This window comes from Strix aluco, chromosome 21 (genome assembly GCF_031877795.1).
Source record: "Strix aluco isolate bStrAlu1 chromosome 21, bStrAlu1.hap1, whole genome shotgun sequence".
NCBI lineage: Eukaryota > Metazoa > Chordata > Aves > Strigiformes > Strigidae > Strix > Strix aluco.
Window position 1 is genome coordinate 3,759,697 of NC_133951.1, and position 21,093 is coordinate 3,780,789.

The window sequence follows — 21,093 nt, forward strand, 5'->3', positions numbered from 1 at the left end:
CAAAAATACATTTTCACTCATGGTTTGGGAAGTCCCTTGGGTAGAAGCTGTAGTTCCTATTTCACTAGACTTCAATGTGATGTATAATGATTGCTCAGCTACATGTGGAGCCAGTTTTTCATTATTTAAGATTCACTGCTTGATAGACTGTAGCCTTTCAGTTTCTCTTTTATATCTTGGTCTCTGTGGGAGATAAGAATTAAGTCAAAAAAACCTTTCTAAGTAGAATGTTAATGTAAAGATCCTTGGGGTACATGAAAGGCATGAGGGACAATATCCTGTCTTTTACTGACAGCTTAAGTTCAGACTGACAGTATTTGGTTTTGAGTTAAGTAATGCAGCTTTATGCATGTATTCATCACTTAAATACACTCTTTTTTCCCCTTGTATAAAAATGCTAATTTTGACTACTTGAATAATGTTAATCACAATTAGAGAGCTCTCTGAGGAACAGGATGGAGGAGAGGGGATGGTGGTTACACCTGTCATTAGTTTCCATTATGACAGAAGTTCCCCCTGCCAAATTACAGCTATCTTTAAACTGACCTTTATATTTAAGCAACGGAGCAAAACTTGGAGGCATGCTGCCATTGCAGGATTTGTTGCTACATATTCTTCCCATGTGGTTTAAAATAGCTACTCTATAATGCTTGTCTGAAAGAAGAAAAATTTTGAAGGTGACTTCTGCGCTCGTCCCTTTAAGGACAGAAGAGTATCATCCATTAACTTCTAGAACGGTGGCATGGATTCCCTGATCAGAAATACGCTTTATAAGGGTTTAAGTGTGCCCAAAATGAATGATCAGTGCCTCTTGGAAAACCCAAATTACAGATGTCTTCATAAACATGTCCTTGTGCAAAAATGCTGTGAGGAAAAATAATCAAACCTGAAAGTCCATATAGAGGAGGGTGGTAGCCCGAGGCTGCAGTTAACACACTATGAACCAAGCTGAACTTCGAATATGCCTGTTTGTGTAACAGGAGCTGCTTCAGGAAGAAACCCGCCAGAAACTCAACCTGAGCAGTAGGATTAGGCAGCTGGAAGAGGAGAAGAACAACCTGCAAGAGCAGCAGGAAGAGGAAGAAGAGGCCAGAAAGAACTTGGAGAAACAGATGCTCGCCTTGCAGTTACAGGTAAGCTGTTGTAAACGACAGAACTTCTGTAAGGCCTACGCGTTCCAGGTGAGATGAATCAGGGTCCTAAACCTCTCAGAAAAATGTCATGTAACGTGCACATGTGCTAGACCAGATTTTGGAATAAAATCCCTTGTGGTGTTTCTCCATTGCAATAATGACCAGTACAACTAACTGCAGTGGACAGAACTTTCCCCTACTTAGTATCCTACTAGCTCACAATTTTTGTGTTACTTTAGCAGTAACATCTATTTATGGTTTTGTATTTTGGACTTTATGCCTTTCTTTCTTTCTCCTGATGCACTAAGGAACATTATTTTCTTTTATTAAATTTCAGTTGGCTGATGCTAAGAAAAAGGTAGATGATGACTTGGGAACCATTGAAGGCTTGGAGGAAAATAAGAAAAAATTATTGAAGGATATGGAGTCCTTAAGCCAGCGCCTAGAGGAGAAGGCAATGGCTTATGACAAACTGGAAAAGACAAAGAATCGCCTGCAGCAAGAGCTGGATGACTTGATGGTAGATCTAGATCATCAGCGCCAGATTGTTTCTAACTTGGAGAAAAAGCAGAAGAAGTTTGATCAGGTAGCCTAGTTTCCTGTCATCTTGCTGCTTTCTATGATTTTTAAGTGGCATCTTGTTTATATTGTTACTGCATAAATGACCCTTGTATAAAGAAGGGTCTGACGAGTACTGTGGTTATTGATAAATCTTCTGTGAGCAGCTTGGCCTTTTAACTTGTCACTTATAATTTCAGTGAGCTAAATGCCAACTTTGAGTCTTGCTAGATCAAGTAATAAGCTCTTTACGTACAAAAAGGAAATTATATTGGAACAAAATCTTAACTATTATTGTACTCCCTCAAGATAGACTAAGAAAGGATGTGAAGACTGAAAGATGAAAATAATATTAAACTTATTTAATCTTGATTAGTAGCTTGCTCTCCTCATCTCATCCCAAAGTAGCTGTTTTCTTACTAGCACTTTGGTCAAGATAGAGAGACTAGACAGCTTCTGAAGGCCGGCTAAACTTAGAGCATTAACCACTTCATTGACTAAGCACCTGAGGCAGGAAGGACCTGATTATAGAATTTATGAGATGGATTAATTGTTTCTTATGTTCAGATGCTGGCAGAAGAAAAGAACATTTCTGCCAGATATGCAGAGGAAAGAGATCGTGCTGAAGCAGAAGCAAGGGAGAAGGAAACCAAAGCACTGTCTCTGGCTCGGGCTTTGGAAGAAGCTCTGGAAGCAAAGGAAGAATTTGAAAGACAGAACAAACAGTTGCGTGCAGATATGGAAGACTTAATGAGCTCTAAAGATGATGTGGGCAAAAATGTAAGTACGTTTCCACACCCTGTTTTGTTATATACTGTATAGGGCATAACACAGGAAAACTCCCTGGCTGGAGAAGTAGATTGGACACAAAATAAGAACTTTTTGAAGCTAATTTATAACCCAGAATCCTGGAGGAATTAATGCTCAGAATAAGAGGGTGATCTTTATTCACATCAGGACTTCTCAAATGATGTGAAGACATGGGGAGCAGAAGTTGCTGGCCAAATGACGAATGGCACCTGCACTAGATTTAAGAGCTTGTCTCATTACTACTTTTTTTCTGTGACATTGCACAGCTCATCTCTCCAACCATCTGCATAGATGTTTGTTGGGTTCTCTAATACAGACTTAGACGTGCTGCTCTGCCTGTTCTGATTCATTGTCCAATTCAGAGCATCACAAATGTAGTGTACTGAGTTCATATAATGTCTTATTTAGCTGTTAATAACTGCTGATGTTGAGATAACTGAAGGAGAGGGTCTGATTAACGTTTGTGGCTTAGGTTCATGAACTGGAAAAGTCAAAGAGAACTTTAGAGCAACAGGTTGAAGAGATGAGGACTCAGCTGGAGGAACTGGAAGATGAACTGCAGGCCACAGAAGATGCTAAGCTTCGTTTGGAGGTGAACATGCAAGCTATGAAAGCCCAGTTTGAGAGAGATCTGCAAGCCAGAGATGAACAGAATGAAGAGAAGAAGAGGATGCTGGTTAAACAAGTATGTCTGTTTTACTGTACTTCATAGTGAGAAGGGTGTGAGGATCTTTTGCCAAAGCTCTTTGGCTTCGGGGATAACTTGCTACCAGAAAAATAACACTTTTTGCTTAAAGATCCCATCCTTAGAACTCCTAAGCAGTGATCTTTGTAAGCAATAGAATAGGCCTTGTTGAGGACTGGCCACTGTCAGTTGTTAGTCTGTTACTGTTGAGTGTTTTTGAAGGACTAGCATGTAAGCAGAGGTTTGGCTATTGCTGCCGGGGTGTATTTCAAGGACAGGGGTATGTTATTTGGACTTCCAGGTTCACCCTATTTGATGTACAGGAACAGATCCATGGATGCCGAGAGACTTAAAGACTAATTAAGTGAACAGATTCCTAAACTAAAATCGTGGCAAAGATTTGCCAGACTTTAGAATTCTAGCAACACAAAGCAGATCAGAAGAGACTTAAGAAATGCTTTTAAGGTTTCATGCTTGTAAGAGAAGATGGTTCTAATTTAACATTAAGCTTTGAGGAAAAAACAACCAATGTTTGAAGATTTATCCCAAGAAAACAAAAATGTACAATTACTGAGAATCACCAATATGGAGCTCTCTTAGAAATAAACATGGCTTGGAGGGCTTTTGAAGTTCATTGCAACGCAGAACTGGTATTATCTTGCACCGGACAAGAGCTCTTGACCTAGCATGAGGAGGGAGGTTTGCTTCAAAACAAAACATATTCTTTCATGTTGGTAACCTGTGTCATTTCTGGCTCAGTTTTATTTTTGCAAAAGTTTGAATTAATTCATGTTGGCTTGCTGCTTAAATAGTTTTCTGTTTCATTTTGAAAAAAAAGTTGTTGGTGTATAAATGCTAGTAGCACATCTGTTTCAAAGGGAATGATTTAATTTTTTTCTTGAGAAAATAAGGTGATTCTACTTATATTTCTCTTTATGGTTCAATCAGAATTAGCAACATCTGCCCTAAATGTGGATAGATGTGCTGGGCAAGAAGCTGATCAGTAGCTAAACAGATGAAATGGAAAGGCTTCAGATGCTGAGTTATTGTCTTTGTTTTCCCTTTTGTCAGTTGAGAGATCTCTGCTTTCAATTTGTGGATTTTTTTTTTTTCCCATCTGCAGTGTCTTCCCATGTAGCTTGCATTCAGTAGTCTTTTCCAGTTGAGTAATGTTAACTCTGCTCTGCAAAGGCCTTTTGGAGTTGCTGACCATTTTGTTAGGATTTTGTGGTTGCTCCATTCCTGGAACTGAGCCTGTTAAATGCCTTGATTTCACAGGTGCGAGAGCTGGAGGCAGAACTGGAAGATGAGCGCAAACAGAGGGCTCTTGCTGTGGCAGCCAAGAAGAAAATGGAGATGGATCTGAAAGACCTGGAAGGTCAGATAGAAGCAGCAAACAAGGCTCGAGATGAAGCAATCAAACAGCTACGTAAGCTCCAGGTAGGCACAGCGAACTGACCGAGCTGCTTTCTCTCCTGCTGACAGTCTATCCGAGGGTGTTGTTTGTCATTAAACACACTTGTAGTTTAAAGGCAAAAGGAGTTTGACTCGACTATGTTGACATAAGTCATAGAGTATCTGGCCTGAACTTATCACCTGCTCAAAACTCCTCTCATCCTTTTGTCAGTAAGGAGTGAAGATTGTCCCCCACACACACACTTCTATTTAGTAGTCATCTTTTTCTTTATTTCAACACTTTGCATAAGGATTTGCTTGAGGATTGCTTTCTAGGCTGCATTTTTAAACTTTTGGATCTTTGAATTTACTGATTTGAGCACAGCTTTTGCTGACTGCTGCTTCCTTGAGTTGAACTTTTTAATGCGTTTTCAGCCAAAAACGCTCCAGAGAAAAAGGAGGAGTAAATTTCAGTTACTTCTAAAAAGTTCCAAGATGCCCATTCTTTTTAGTTTGGCAAGAAAAAAGCAGTCTTTGTGTCAAGAATTTATTTCCCATTCTCAGAAAAATATTCAACGTTTGGTAGCGTTCAGTTTTGCCAAAAATCTTCAGTGCCATGGCCCAAAGCCGCAGGAGTGTGAGGCCATGGCAAGACCATGTAAAGCATATGGCAAACTGAATTGCTTTTCTGCCCTGTCCACTTTGTTCTTTGGCAATCCTCCTTCAACTGAACGAGGGCAATTCTGGAACTGAGCCCTGGATGCAGAGGGAGCATGAAATGCTGGTACCTAGCTTTGCCAGTCCAAAAGGACAGGGGACAGTGAGAGAATTCATACCTGACCTCTGTATGTTCCTACAAGCACCTGAAATAAGAGGTCTCGTGACTGGTGGTATTCTAAAGACGCAGGTACAACTTAAATGCAGTTTCTCCAACTTGCTTACTCTTTTAGCATCTCAAGTCAAACTTGTGCAGATTAAGATCCCAGTCTGTGTTAACAGCGTTTAAGGGATCCATAAGCACATGCTTCTAGCTGTGCAAAATGGGGCATTGTGTTACTTCTGCTCCAAGAATAGTTTCTTACCTGTAATAAATTTGGGGGTTTTTAGTCAATTTAAGTCATTTTTTTAAAAGTCATTTCAAGAGCTTTACTCTGTAAGTTCCATGACAAATGTAATTGAGCAGCTCTTTATTACAGTTTTTTTCCTACAAGAAATATACCAGATAAGTGAGGTGAAGTCTTATAATGTGATATTTCTGACAAGGAATAGGGTGATGGAAAGATGAGAAAATTAAGTCTTACCATGAAAATAAGAATTGAAAATGCGTTTAAGTGGAATGAAGCCACTTTGGGAGGAAGGTCTTACCTCTTCAGGGCCAAAATGCTTCAGAGCTACTAATAAATCTTGTGATTGTCCTAATGCAGCATGGCTTTTTCGTTCCCCTGCTTTCCAAATGCAGGCTCAAATGAAAGACTACCAGCGGGAGCTGGAAGAAGCTCGTGCATCCAGAGATGAGATCTTTGCGCAGTCCAAAGAGAGTGAAAAGAAGCTCAAAGGTCTTGAAGCAGAAATACTCCAGCTCCAAGAGGTGAGATTGAAATCCAAGAAATTTTTTTTTCTTGCTAGAGTAAGGTGAAGTTTGAGAGTAAAAAAAACCTGAAAAGCAATCTAGTGAGTTGAACAAAGAAATGGGAGCCAGGAGAACTTTCTCTCCCCCCCTGCCCCAGGTCATTAGCGAACTACTTATGGCTTGGTAGGAATCATTCTGGTAGCCTGGGCTTCATTTCTCTGCCTGGGTAGCAGAAAAGCCGTACTACTGCTTAAACAGATTTGAGGCCTCACTAAAATTTGCAAGGTGGTTAGAGAGTTTCTGACAGGTGCAGTGCACAGTCTCAGTACTAAAATTGATTATTGGAAATACATAAAAACCTAACAATCCCTCTAGTACCTCAGTGCACCATTTAAGTCTGTTTTATCACTCTGCCCTCTTAGGTGCTCATCCCTTTCTCTTACAGGCATGCATTCCCTCATTGTTGGCAATTTATGTAAGAGCTCTAAGTCTTGCTGTGTATCACTTATCCCATTATCTCCTTGGTCTGCCACAAGGTCAAACATCAGCAGAATTGCCTTGTGTGAGAGACTGCCTCTTTTTTGTCCTGTGTTAGCTGCAGACCAAAGTTTGAAGCAATTGCTCAGATTTCACTACACTTACTGTTTGAGCCTTTATAGATAACCGATGACTTACTGGAGCTTCTCCATGTCATTCTTTTGTGAACTTCAGATTTGTCAGTCTTGCATTTGCAGTGCATTAAACTGTCCTTAGCAAATGCTTGAGTGTTTCTGCCACTTAGTACAGGTTTATAATATGAGATTCAGTGGTGTTTATACTATTGTGCTAAAGCTTTTATTTTCTATACTCTGCTTGCATTTATGCTATGTACTCTATAAGAACCTAAAAAAAATTTTAATTTAGTGCCCACTTTACACTGACTGTGTTTATTAGAGCATGTGACAGAATGTTTTTCTCCTGCTTTTTAGGGTTTGAATGTTACTGATCTTCGCAGATTTTTTTTCTTCCTTAACTTTATACAAGGAACACTGCAGGGATAAGAAGTAAATCCACTGTAGTCATATGGCAGTTAAGGGGTGGAAGTACCAAGATGATGTGTCCTGCTAGCTTCTACAGCTGTTGCTTCTGCTTGTCCATTAAAAGACCTCAGGGATATCACACTTCACAGCATCTCCCAGAAGTTATTAGAAGGCTAAATTGTTTGCAGAAGTTCTGAGATTCCTGATGCTGTAATGAATCTTTTTTCGAAACCTTTACAGGAATTTGCTGCGTCTGAAAGAGCCCGTCGTCATGCTGAGCAAGAAAGGGATGAGTTGGCTGATGAGATTGCAAACAGTGCTTCAGGAAAGTGAGTGGCCAAATGTATTAATTGTGCATCTGGAGAACTTCAAGCATTGGCAGCTGTAGTTCTCAGTAATCTGTTTGCAAATTCTGTATTGACCTGTCTTCATGATAAAAATTCCTTGTCGTTGTGAAAAGAATTGCCGACACAGTAGCTTCTCATGACAGTTTGCAATGCCTAAAGCATCAGAAGCAAACTAGCCGGTAGCTTTGTATCAGATCTGAACATGTCTTGACCCAAATACTTCCTTTCTAGGTCAGCGCTGCTGGATGAGAAGCGCCGGCTGGAAGCTCGTATTGCACAGTTGGAGGAAGAGCTCGAGGAAGAGCAGAGCAACATGGAGCTTCTCAATGAGCGGTTCCGAAAGACCACACTGCAGGTGAATCCATTGTTGGCAGTGCTGTAGGGGCAATCTGTTTCAGCGTGCGGGTAGGTGGAGACTCTGAATAGCACCAAATGATCTTCTGTTCTTCTCCTCTGAAAGGTTGACACGCTTAATTCTGAGCTAGCTGGGGAGCGGAGTGCTGCCCAGAAGAGTGAAAATGCCCGGCAGCAGCTGGAAAGGCAGAACAAAGAGCTGAAAGCCAAGCTGCAGGAACTGGAGGGATCTGTGAAGTCTAAGTTCAAGGCAACAATTTCTACTCTAGAAGCCAAGATTGTGCAGCTAGAAGAACAGCTTGAGCAGGAAGCCAAGTAAGGAAAAAAAAAAAATCTGCTTGCCTGTGTTTGCTCTATCAGTTGAATGTCTGAAACCTCCATGCCTGAAGTGTTTGTGGGGCTGAGCTGTGAGCTTACAGCACAGGCGTTAGGGTCTGTTATCTGGAAACCTACTGTTTAGGGGACACACTTTAACCAGACAGCTGTGAAGTAACTGGAGTTCAAAGTTTCAGAATCTATTTGCTTCATAACTGAAACTGCTGAATTAGCTCTTGAAGTTAACCAGGTGGATATGTTGACTGGTAGTCCCAGGATGCCCAAGGTGCTGTGGAAGTTTCTTGAGACAAGGTGGAACATCCCCTTGAGACACCTGGTCTCTTTTCTTAGAGGAAGCAAGTTGAACAGCTTAGGCGTGACAGCTTGAGATGAATCCTGTGCTCCACAGAATTCTTTCTGCAGGGAGCTCTTCCTGTCTATCTATGCCATCTTGGTCTTCCAGATACCTTTTTTTTTTCATCTAGTTGCTCCCAGAATCTGAAGGTGGACTTGTTGTACCACCATCTGTTCTTTTTGTGCTTTGGCTCTGCAGACTGTGTTACTGGTTAGCAGTAACTTTAAAGCTGCTCTGTTCCATCTCATTGTGAAGAAGCACCTTCTTATCCCTTTTTTCGGCTGGCATACAATACTCATACTGCTCCAGGGCTAAGACTTTGTGCTTTCAAAGCTGCATCCCAGCCAACCACTGGCACACCAAAACTAAGTTGGTTCCGTTGATGGTGGCAGCGTGTTAGGAGGACTCAAGTATCAGCTACACAATGAGGCAAGAGCCTTTCAGAAAGGACAGATCATGTGTTCCCAGCCTTCAAGTACTGGGACAAATTATGGCTTTTGATTATTTTTAGGGAAAGAGCAGCTGCTAACAAATTGGTCCGTCGTACAGAGAAGAAATTGAAAGAAGTCTTCATGCAGGTGGAAGATGAGCGTCGACACGCAGACCAGTACAAGGAGCAGGTAGGTGGAAGGGCTTACCTTTTGAGGCCTGTTTCTCAGAAAAGGCAAATAAAACCATACTTTGAGTAGAAAGGGCTTGTTAAGTATTTTAAGATTGAAGGGTGTCTTGATGACTAAACCACTAGAGTAGTTCCCAGCAGTCAGTCCCTGTGTTAGCTCTGGTGTGATCTGTTACACATCCTGGTCTCCCAGACCCAGGAGCTCTCTGCAGCGTTTCTGGCAGTCCAGGCTGACAGCTTGGCTCCAGCCGGGGTGGTCGGGGAGGACTGTGTTAGCTGGGCCCCAGTTGTGGGGTTGCAGCTGCCTAGTTTGATTCCAAGTACCTGGTTTTGTATTTTAGATGGAAAAGGCAAATGCCAGAATGAAGCAGCTCAAACGCCAGCTGGAGGAGGCTGAAGAGGAAGCCACACGTGCAAATGCTTCCCGACGTAAACTTCAGCGTGAGCTGGATGATGCCACAGAGGCCAACGAGGGCCTGAGCCGGGAGGTCAGCACCCTGAAAAACAGGCTAAGGTGAGTGCCACTGGTAGCAGTGGGCGGGGGTTTGTCCAAGCCCTGGGTGCCCGCGGTCTGTCTCCATAGTGCGTCCTTGGGGAGCATCCAGTGCGGAGCTGCAGCAGCAGAGCTGCTGATGTTAGGGAATGGGTCAACATGGAGCCTCCTGGGAGCTGCTGCCCGAGCCTGATGATGGTAACAAGGAAGCTGCCAGAGCCCAGGGATATTCCTGACAACCTGAGCCCAAACTCAGAGCTTACGTTGGCAGGTTCCCAGGGATTGCCAGTTCAATCCAGCCGTAGGTAAACGTGACAGAGGAGACAGCTCAGCTGTGCTTTTCCAGGGACTGGTACTGATCCCTTTTTTCCTGACCCACCCTGGTGGGAGTGTTTTCAGCATTTTTCTTGAGAGCAGGTCTTGGAGATCAAGGTCTGTCACGTACAGATGGGAGTCAGCAGCGGTGAGGCTGCTGCAGAACGGAAACCATCTCAAGAGGTGGCGAGTGGCTGAGCTGGTTGCTTGTAGGAACGGCAGGAGGGGTGCAGTGCAGTGCTTCACAAACAAGCAGTTGGTATTGTTTTTAGAGAACCTACTCTGGTTAGTACTCGGTCTGTGCTTGGTGCTTGTACAGAGAATATTTTAAGTTACTTGAGACTTGCAAGATTAAGGTGATGGTGTAAACTAAGCAGGAATACCAGAGCACCCAAACGTGTCTGAGCCCAGTGCGTTGACCCCTCGCTCAGAGAGAGGCTTTCGAGACACTGGGTGTGAGATTTGCCCCATGGGTGGCCCCGTTTCCCCGTGGCTCAGCAGGGTCTTCCAGGGGACTGGGGCTGTGAGCGAGGCATGACCCGGCAGCAACCGCTGTCTGCTGCTTGTTGGCAGGAGGGGGGGGCCCATCACCTTCTCCTCGAGTCGATCCGGGAGACGCCAGCTGCACATCGAAGGGGCCTCTCTGGAGCTCTCGGACGACGACGCGGAGAGCAAAGGCAGCGATGTGAACGAAGCGCAGCCGGCCCCTGCGGAGTAGAGCCCGTCACACCGTTTGCATGCAGAGACCTTTTACACAGGAGTCGGCAGGAGGAGGAGGACTTTCCTGACCACCGAACTGCCTTGTGGCCGTAAATCTGCCTTACGAAGTGTCGGCATGCTACAAGGTTACTTATCATAGGTCAACTATGTCTTAAGGCTCTCCAGCCTCACCATACTGTACCCTGCTTCAGATATAGGTACAACTGCTTTTTTATATATAGTAAACAAAATGGGATCGTCTCTGTTCAGTGCATCTATTTTCCAGATACTCATTGTAAAGCCATTTTATAAAGCATCATGTGAAGGATGAAACTTTTTTTTTTTATCAACACAGAAACTTCATTCCCAGAGGGTAGGTGGTTGGGACAGACCCATTGTCATGACTATGCATGCTTGGTTGTACAGACAGCATCCTTCCATTTCTTCCATGCTCAGGCGGCCCTGGGCTGTATTGAGTCTGTTGGATCATTGAAGACCAAACTGCACCCATATCTTTCTTTTCTCCTAATTGTTGTGATCAGCACACAATCAGCAAGTGAACTGTGAAAAGGCTTTGGGAAGGGTTAGAGGGAAATGTAGGGATGAATGAGTAGTGTCCATTTTTAACCTGCAGTATCATTTTGAAGTGTTCTCAGCACCTGCTTCATCAGTTAGTGTTCCTGCAGTACAGGCAGACTGAAACAGCGTCACCGTTCCTCATCTGTACAGTACTTCTGCGTTTGTAGAGACCTGCTATTACCGTGCCCAACAGACCTGTATATATATTAAGGCTAGTATAATGTGAACACCAGTGGAAAATAAACATACAACACAGGCAAAATTAATTTATTAATTTATGGCCGAGTTAGTCTTCAGGACGTGGAGCCGAGCGGCTGCAGGGTGAGCGGAGGCGTCTGAGCCACCTGGGCTGGGCCAGCGGGAGCAGCAGGGCCGCCGGGACTGTGCAGGGGGGGCTGGCGCGGGTCATAGGCTGCCTGCCGACGAGTTAACATGCCAGTGGATGTGAATCCTTTTTCTTTTTTTTTTGTTGTTGTTTTTTTATTTTGAACAGTATTACAGTGAGTAGTTAGCGTTCTTTTTGTTTAAATAGCTGAAAAACTGACATTACAGAAAGTGCCTTAGACACTACAGTACTAAGACAATGTTACATATATAATTTGCCTATATAACAATGATTTAATGTATTAATTTTGACTGTGCTTCATATCACGTACCTCTCTAGTCCAAGTGGTATTATTGATATTAGTGACAATGAATCAGTGTTAACTAGGAAACTTCCTCTGCCACATGCTCGAGAAACATGGATTTCCTTTTTTTGGTTAAAAGCTTTAACATCTGTCGCAAAGGTTTTGTTGTGTGTGTTTGGATATTTTTAATCAAACTGGCTGTTGACCACCAGGCATCTGACTGCAAATATCTTGTTTTCTTGTATACCCATATTTCTAGACAATGATTTTTGTAAGACAATAAATTTATTCATTATAGATGTGGCCGCCTGCTCTGTTTACTTACCGGAAGAGCTCTCTCCTGAGGCTGGCATAGACCTTAATAAACAAGACTATGACTGGAAGCTGCCTTTTCCCTTCTTCCTCTTTTGTTTGGTTGGTTTGGTTTTTTTTTTCTTTTATTTTGTCCTGAATACAGCATGAATTTGGCTTTGAAGTCTAATGGCACCAGGGGAGCTCTGAGGGCTCTGGTGTCCCCTCGGGGCTCTGGCTGGAAGCCTGAGGCTGGTGCCCACTGCAGGGGAAGGGGGTTGCTGGGTCTGCAGCCCTAAAATCCACCCACGGTGGGGAGGAGGGAGGAAGAGGATGGGGGTAAAAATGGGGTGAGCGGGGGCAGCTGGTGCCTCCTGCAGGGCAGTGGCAGCCCCTCCTGCTCCTTTTCCCACCCTTGGTCATAGAAAGCCCCAGCTCTATGCGAGAGCAGCCTCCTCTGACCTGGGGGTTTCTGGGGGGTGACCAGCCTGTGTCTGTGCCAAGGCTCCAGCGTGGGGACTTGGGGGGGCCTGGGCCAGAGCTGAGCCCAGCAGCCCAGGACTGGGAGCCCTGGGGAAGGGCCCAGCCCTGCGGTCCTGCTGAGGAAACACCTTTCAGCTGCTCTGAGGAGGCAAACCCCCCGCCCTGTGGGGGCAGCTGGAGCCCCAAGCCCCAAGGAGCAGGAGCTGCAGAAAACATTCCATGACAAAATACAGCCACTGCCACCGTTTCTGCAAAATCCACTGATTTCACATTAAAAGAACTTTATTTTTGGAAGAGTAGTCTTATTTTTGTTTTTTTTTTTAAACCACATCATGATCTGTGTCACCATGGTGGTGTGGTACACTGTCCTATCGAAACATGCCATATAGATTTTGAATAAATAAAGCTACAAAGCCCAAGTTATTTACAAAGATCTTAGGCAAAGATATTATGTTTACAAACCTATGTACAATAAAACAAATGTAAACAGTCAAATGCAGCAGAGGATGCACAGGAAAGGACCATACAAGCCCTCACAGCAAGGGGGGACTTTTCCCCCCTCCCTTCTACTGGGGCTGAGGGTTTTTTCTCAGCGCCTGTAACTAAACCAACTTGGAGCTGCGGAGCCAACGGAACGTGATGGACCAGGCCAGGAACGACGATTTCTAAACTCACAGATCAAACCCTGGCTGGGTTTGCTGGTTCATTTTAAAAATCCACCAACTCTGAGGCACATAGACAGAGAAATCGCACAAATACGTTGCTTGAAAGACCCACACGGTACACAGTCGCCCAAAACTGTCACAGAAGCCTGTAGGTGACGCTGTAAAATCCAGTCCTATATTACACAGATGGGACCGTGGCTGCAGGGGTGGGGGGGGTCACAGGCCTTGCAGCCAGTTGGATGAGTGGCTCCCTAATGGTCTCAGGGACCCCAGCTGTGGAGGGGGGTGAAGTTTGACTGTTGAAGGTGGGGTACAAGGGGGGAAGCTGTGCTACAGGTACCTGGGCACCGTGAGCGCGCTACAGCCACTGACCATGCTACTGCCCCGCAGCTGCAGGAGCGCCGAGGGAGGACGTTTCAGCAGCACCCACCCCGCCAGCTCACGCTAAGGCATTTGATGTTGTGACTGACGTGCGCTGCCCCCCCAGCACCCCCCTGCCTGCCCCCGTGGAGCTGCAGGATTCATGCGTCCTCCCCTGCCCGCTCCCACCTGCGGCACGAGGCAGACGGACGCACAGCGGCAGCCGCGCGCCTGCCCGGCCGTCATTTACTGAGCTGCAGTAACTGACTCGCGTACCTGGACCCGACTCCCAGGCGCGAATGTCCCACGTGCCATCCCCCAGCCTCAGCCCGGCCCCGAGCGAGAGGTCTGAGCCTGAGCAGGAGGGCAGCAGCTGCACGTTCTAGGGAGCAGGGGAGCCTTTAAGAGGAGCAGCCAACGTTTGTGTCATGCCAAACCTAAGTTAGAGATAAATCAAGGGCCCAAGGACTGCCTGGCCGAGGTTTGGTGAGCAAGACTCCTGCAGCTCCTGAAACAGAGCACTGTGTGGCTCAGCGTGCGCGGCACAGGGTGTGGGGCCAAGACAGAGACTGTCTGCTACGGCAACAGGAGAAAATAAACTGTATTAACATGACATGAAGGGCCGTGAGCACAGGGTGGCCTCTGGCAGCATGGTGCGGGTCGTGTTCCAGCGGGGCGGGAATGGGGAGGAATCAGGAGCAGTTCTTCTCTTGGTGGGCTGAGAAAAGCGTCCGCAAGTCCGAACACGACCTCCCGCAGGCTCATACACTCAGGGGGAGCATGCCAGGTGCTGAGGATGGTCGAGAGGCTCCCAGTCCAGGGGGACCTTGATCAAAGCCGTTTACTGCCCTGAGAAACAAGAAGAGACAGGCCCTTAAGTGACGAGCAGCCTCAGGAGGAGGCACTGCTCACCCCTCCCCATCACCAGCAGCTGGAAGACAGACAGACCCCTCTCCTCCCTTCTCCCCCCATCCATCACCCTGACTGTACAGTGGCTGCTCGGTGGGTGTGGGACCAGGGCTGATATACGACCGTGACAGGGGTCCCACCTCCGGCTGCGAGGATCAGTGCTCACCCACAGCCAGGGACACGCAGGTGGGTGCTCAACCCATTGCCCAGAGCTGGCCGAGGGAGGACAAGCGGCTCCTGCGCAGCCCCTGAGCCCGCCGGGTCTACACGATGGCGCCTGTGCAGCTGCAGGTGCCAGGCCCAGCAGCGCTGCAGGCTCGGTCCCCCCAACCAGCTCCCCTTCCCTGCAGCCTGTCGGCCCGGGAGTGGCGCAGACATCCCTGAGCAACGCGCAGCCCCGGGGCTGTGCAGGCAACGCTGCGGCACCATCACGCAGAGGAGTGCAGCAGCGCCGGGGACGGCTGCACCCGCCTCCCCGGGTCCTGCACAGGCGGCGACACAAGCTCTGCCCGGTCACAGGGACAGACACACACGCGCGGGCTCGGCGAGAGCAGCGGGCGTGTGTTAAAGCGCAGCAGAGTTGCCTCTCTGCTACGCTACCCCCGGCTGGGGCGCGGCTGGGGCCCCAGGTGCCTCCACACCCCCAGGATCCGTGGGTTCCCCCCCTTCCCCAGGCTGTTGGGAGAGGTGAAGGTGTGGAGAAGGTGGCTTCCTGGTGGGCTGGGAGAGGAGCATGTGGGTCCGACAGCTTTTCCATCTCTACTCTGCTGCTGCTTTGACAGATCTTCTGTAATTAGGCTCAACACACAGCGTCTGCCCAGGCTCACCATCTGCTGATCACCACCACCACAGCCTTGACAACCAAAAGCAATTACACCCCTGTATCAGGACAGCGTGTCCGCCCCCAGAACCACAACCCTGTCCTCATGGTCGGGTTTGCAATCAGAAGGTGGGGGAGAACCCCCACACCCCTGCAAGGCAGGACAGGTCCGCGCCTCGATGCCTGCCTGCTCCCAAGGAGCTTCCACAGCTCTGCCGGAACCAGCAGCGCCCCAGAAGACGCCGTTTGGATCAATCCTGGCAGAGCTACGATGGTGCGAAGGGACACTTCAGGGGACAGCCGCTGCTGCTTAGATCGGCGAGCTGCAGCGAGTAAAAGCAAGAAGAAAAGGTGAGGGCTCTACCGCTGAGGAAAAAGCCAGCCCGGGAGCTGGTGGCTCTGGGGTCCCAGGCTGCGGAGGAGCCCGTCCCGCTTGCTGCCACCGCTGCCCCCGGGACCCGTGTGCCATCAGCTCGCAGGCGGGCGGCTCACGGCAGCGTCCCCAGGACACAGCGGTGCCGCGTCCACGCTCCCTTCCTCACGGCACACCGCTGCGGTGCGGCTCACGTTCACCGGTGACCTTGCACCTCCTGGATCGGGAATGCAAAAACCCTGCCAGCAAACCCAGGAGGCTGCTGCCGTTGCACCGGGCAGTTACAAAATCCTTCCAGAAAAGCAGATGAAGAGCTAAAATCTCAACATTTGCTAGCAAGGACAGATTCCCATGGTAACGCAGCTCAATGCTGTACAGAGCCGGGCTGTTTCCTTTCTCCCTCTTGCTGTTCAACATCCACACTAGCACAGCCTGAAGCACGTCCCAGCATCAGGGTCAGAGCAGGGAGGAAACACCTTTCCCACCTTCTGCCCATTGAGCTGGAAACTTCAACTCCCATTTGAGTGTTGCTTTGATGCATTTCAAAAGGCAAGCGCCTCCCTGGCTGCAATGAAAAGCTGCTGGAAGAGGCTTAGGGGCAGCTGTATTTCACTATTCGCATTTGAATGAAGGGGCATGAAGTCAACCTGATCCTGACATGACTCTGCAAATTAGTTACCAGCTAGAAAGCACCTTTGCCAAGTAGGACAGGGAGGAAAAACAACAAAAACCAAAACCTAACACCAACATCAAACAGGATTAAAACGTGGCAGCTTGCTCCCTTTTGAAAGGGTTAGAGAAAAGTGACATTCAACAACAGCAGCCTGGAAGTGCTTGTGTTTGATGAGTCACGTCAAAGCCCAGCTCTGGGGATTTGTCACGTTTCCTGCACTAAATCCAGAGCCGCTCTCTGTGACTGACGGACACTGTGGGACGGTGCCCGGCCAACGCCAGCGCCCTGGGCAGGCCGGCTCTGCAGCTCGGCTGAACCAGCAGCGCCCGTGCCGCAGCGCGGGGGGACGGGCAGGCTGGGGACCACAACTGATCCCTTTCAAGCCCGTGGCAAGTGCCGTCGCTCCCCAGGCAGCCTGTCCTTGCAACCCAGCAAACCGCAGCACTGCACGAGGCCGGGCAGGAGGGGCCACGGCCCCGCAGAGCTCAGACCTTGGCACATTAGTCCCCGCTGCACCAAGGCAGCTGCCTTCCCTGCCACCGGGCACCTCCTGCCTGCCACGACGGATCTGAATCAAAACCCAACGCGTGGCGTTAGCACATCGCGCTGTCAGGGACAGGCCAAATCAAGCGGTGCAAACTTCTCAAATGTTGCTGTTTCTGAGGCACCAACTGCTCCCAAACTGGGTTACCATCACTCGAGCTCTGCATGTGGGGAGAACAGCTGCCCCGAGCTGCTGCCATCCAACAGACCTGCCTCTGCAGGCAGCTTCAGCTTCTCTTAAATGAAGCTACATGTCTCTAACCCTCCTCAGCTCCTGCACAGAGACATGTTCAGCAGTGGGTGCCCTTTTCCACCTCCCAGAGGTGCACGAACAAGGCCAGAAGCCATGAAGCCATCAGGTGTTCAGCACAGATGCCACAGGGACATTACAGGATTCTGCCTAAATCACCTGTGTCACAAATAATCCAGTGATGCCCAAAACAGGGAGACCAAGGCCCATCGCAGAGCCAGGGCAGCAAGAGGATGAGTGCTGTAAGCGCTGTTACAAGTGTTAACCAGCACAAGATGTGGAGTGCTCACTACAATGCACAAGGGAGACATGGGAATTCTTTCTGCTGAAGATGTTAAAGATAGAAACCCCATTTAGAAGCCTTTTGAGGTTTCCCCATTGTTTGCTAATAAAAAAAATAAAGCAGGAAGGCAGCGCAGAGCGCTTGTTGGTGGCAGCTTCTCCCAGGATCAGCTCCTGGAGTCACGTACCTGCACTGTTCATCGCATCCTGCTGGCCCAAACTTGCCCTTGGTGCAGAAATAAAGATAAAGCAGTGGCTTTGATTTGCTGAAAGCCAGTTCAGTAAGTGGGGCACAGGAAAAGGCTTCAAATAGTAGCAGCAGTTGGGGGGATACTGAAAGCTGACATGATGGCTGAGCTTACTGAGGTGTTACCAACAGAAATCCATGGCTGGGTAACATGAAAAGGCACAAAAAACGAACAAATCAGCATTACTGCAGTTTAATGTATTTTCCTTTAACAGCACAACTGTAAAAGATAACAAATAAAATGTGGTGGAAGCCTCCTGCCTAACCTCCCAGAAGTGAGCTGGGAAGAGAAGTCCTTGAGCTCAGTCTCCAAGGTCTCGGGCAGTGCTGGGAGGAGCACACCCCCCGCTCCAGGCCTGGCACACGCGCGGGGCCGCTGCACGCAGCCGATGCTGCCCGGCAGCCTGGACACCTGCAGCGATTAATCCCAGCCACAGCAACTGCCTCCTGCTTCTGCCTTGTTCCCCATCCCTCAGGCCCCACCCAACCTGCCCTGTGCCTCCTGTGAAACCGGGCTCCGGTGCTTCAAATGGAGCCAAAAGCACCAGTCCCTGCTGAAAACATCCCCTGCAGGGGTTTCTGATGGATGTTTCTGACTGCCTGTCCCTGCAGTTACGTGGACTTTGTGCCCATTTCCAACCGCTCTCTCTGCCCTGATTGCTAAACATAGATTTTTAGTCATTAAATTGTATTTCAAGCTGTATTTTGTACTTAGCACCTTATCTCCAAGACTCCCTCAACATTAAGTATCCAACAAAACCTCAGCAGAAGAATCTCCTGCAGCTGAATAGCCCAGCCTGAGGAGTAAATGGATGTGGTCAAAGCGTACCTGGAGACCAGCCCCACAAGAAACCAAGAGGGAAAGTGAGTTTTCAGGCAGGTCAGTGCTTTAAAACACTCCACTTACTCTCCCAAGGAGCAGTAACAGCACAAGGAGGTAGAGAAACACCCAGCATGGAGATGTAAGGAGAAGGATGGGGCCAAGGCTGTGGCAGATCAGGCTGGTAGGGACCTGTGCTTTTTGACAGCATGAGGAACCCTCCATGTGCCCTCGAGAGGCGGTGAAGTGAGACTAGTCCGACCCCTGGTCACTGCAGGCTGTGCCTGGGCCAGCCCCAGTGCCGCACGTCCCCTCCCACGAGCCCGTGACCCTGTACCTGCGCAGCTTTGCTGGCACCGCCGTGCCACCCCCAGCGCTTCCAGCTGCCCCGGCAGAGCTGGGCAGGGGTGGTGACAGCGAGCAGGGGCACCACACGCTGTCCCTCCCCCTGCTCCATAACCCTGGCCGGCTCCCAGCACATCTGGGCCTTTCTTTCCTTTCCATTAGCCAGAACCACGGCAACCCAGCATCGGCAAGCCGACAGCCACCAAACCATTGAAGGAAAGACATGACCAAAGGGTAAACTAACTTTCAAAATTAACTACATCCTGTATCTCTGATGTGGCTGATACAATCAGAAACATGCATTTGAAGAAATATTAATTAGATCAAGAAAGCAAGCAGCATCAATCTTATGATTGCAACAGGTCACAGCACCAGAGGAGTAAGGAGAAAGGGAGAGTACAGCCTCAGGCTTTGATCACGGACTGTTAGTTTGTAGTGCTAACAGAACTACCTCATGCAGTTAGCATAACCACCAACTCTGCACCTCCAAGCACCAAGTTAAACGCATGCTGCTTATCATTGCAAATGAATTCATTTACCCATGACCAAGGTGGGGAATATGACCTTTTCACGCCTAGTGGAGAAAAATTGAAACAGTTTATGCATACAATAAAGACATTCTTGGGCATAATCCGGGATGCAAGAACTGAGGCACAGCAAAGGTGTTAAACTAAACCTCACCAGACCTCTCTTCTTTGACCTCTGCATAATGAGGCTGCCCTGCAGGGGCGGGCGGGGGGTCCTACTGCAGCCACGACCATCACTCCCACCGCACTGCACCACTGCAAGCGCATGACCCAGGTAAAAGCCTAGAGCGTTGCAAAGCACAGTACAGGACATGGGATTACTCACCTGCATCTGAGTTACCCACAGTTCCCTCTTCTCCAGGGAAACGTTTTTATAAGTTGGACTAGGAACAGAGAGGCCACCCTGAGTTCACAGCCTGATGTATTACGATCAGGTTTTGGGCAACTGTGTCCGCTGTGTAGATTTACCTACATGCTTCACAGGACTGCTAGAAGTGTGCAAGCAAAGGAACTCCTCACACTCAAACTCTAGCTTGTTTTATTAAAATCAAGCCCAACACATTCATAAAACTAAACTAAGGATAAACATCACCTCCTTTGACATTCAAGAGTGTAGGAAGGGGAGTGGGGGAGCAGTGAATGTTAACGCCCCAAGGAACAAACACCCTGGGTTGGCTCGTATGCTGTCTCAGCTCTGCAGTTGAAGTGCCAGGTCTCTGCAGAGCCCGTCAATGGGCTCAGAGACAGAGACATTTTGTTCCCCAACTGGATGGAAGTTAATAGCCAATTTAGAACAATTACAACAGCAAAAAACAAGTGTCTATCTGAGAACATCCTCAGGTGCTGTTCTGCCATGCCCTGGCATCGCGACAGAAACAGCATGTTCCTGAAGGAACAAGTCTGCAGGAAACTGATCTTATACCAGACATTGTTGAGTTTTAAAAAAAGTAGGTAAGTCCTGACTCTTCCAATTCACCAGCAAAGATTCGGTGCAAGCCCAGCTGTCCTCCAGGCCTCCCCTAAAGTGATGCTCCCCTATGCCAGCTCCTGCCTATCAGTGTCTTCAGCTGCCTGCTCAGCTCCACTCAGCCAGCAGAGGTGTCTGATGGGAGACGGAGGCTCCTCAAACATTTTAACCAATAAAATAGTGGAGGAAGGAAAGTAAATGGAACTGCAGGGATGTGGCTGAGTTACCTCCGTTGCAATCCTACCACCCAACAACCAACTGTTCTGGCAGCGGCTGCAGATTGGATGGGATCTACAATCACACGTGGCTGTTTCAGGCTCCAGCAACAAGTAGGGGCAGGGAGAAGAGCTCAGGGGCTGGAGAGAGAGGAGGAGAGGGGAGAAGAAAGGGCATGCCTCGACGCAGCGCCTCGTGCCCAGCCACCACAGCACGCTCTGGACCCGACACACGCCAGCACGGCTGGGAGCCGCAGCGTGCGGGCACGATGGGGCTGACCTCGTTTAGGTAACAGCTTGGCTTAGCTGACACGTGAGGACAAAATTATACAGGTTTTATTTATGTAGCAGCCGCAGAGACACGTACACAGCACAGACACTGCGCTCAACCTCGGCAGGGGCAGCGAAGTGGAGCAGGGGGAGAGGCGTGGGGCACCGACCCACTGTG

At 48.2% G+C, this 21,093-nt stretch overlaps 2 protein-coding genes across 8 annotated transcripts in view; one reads left to right on the top strand and one right to left on the bottom strand.

Annotated features, from left to right (window-relative positions):
* MYH10 (myosin heavy chain 10) overlaps positions 1-12,258 on the top strand; it is a 102,844-nt gene extending 90,586 nt beyond the window's left edge. For all 4 annotated transcript variants that reach the window (XM_074846976.1, XM_074846978.1, XM_074846977.1 and 1 more), the window contains 12 exons: positions 981-1,133; positions 1,471-1,719; positions 2,259-2,471; positions 2,974-3,186; positions 4,465-4,626; positions 6,041-6,169; positions 7,411-7,499; positions 7,749-7,872; positions 7,978-8,186; positions 9,053-9,161; positions 9,502-9,674; positions 10,542-12,258. In XM_074846976.1, coding sequence (XP_074703077.1) covers positions 981-1,133; positions 1,471-1,719; positions 2,259-2,471; positions 2,974-3,186; positions 4,465-4,626; positions 6,041-6,169; positions 7,411-7,499; positions 7,749-7,872; positions 7,978-8,186; positions 9,053-9,161; positions 9,502-9,674; positions 10,542-10,686 — 1,968 coding nt within the window. In that variant the 3' untranslated portion in view covers positions 10,687-12,258. The remainder of the gene's footprint in view (positions 1-980; positions 1,134-1,470; positions 1,720-2,258; positions 2,472-2,973; positions 3,187-4,464; positions 4,627-6,040; positions 6,170-7,410; positions 7,500-7,748; positions 7,873-7,977; positions 8,187-9,052; positions 9,162-9,501; positions 9,675-10,541) is intronic.
* Positions 12,259-12,913: 655 nt separating this feature from the next.
* The window catches only part of NDEL1 (nudE neurodevelopment protein 1 like 1), a 29,299-nt gene continuing 21,119 nt past the window's right edge, over positions 12,914-21,093 (bottom strand). For 3 of the 4 annotated variants that reach the window (XM_074847079.1, XM_074847080.1, XM_074847081.1), the window contains exon 9: positions 12,914-14,523. In XM_074847079.1, coding sequence (XP_074703180.1) covers positions 14,436-14,523 — 88 coding nt within the window. In that variant the 3' untranslated portion in view covers positions 12,914-14,435. Of the gene's footprint in view, positions 14,524-19,475; positions 19,511-21,093 lie in introns of all 4 variants that reach the window. The other variant, XM_074847082.1, reaches the window with a different exon arrangement.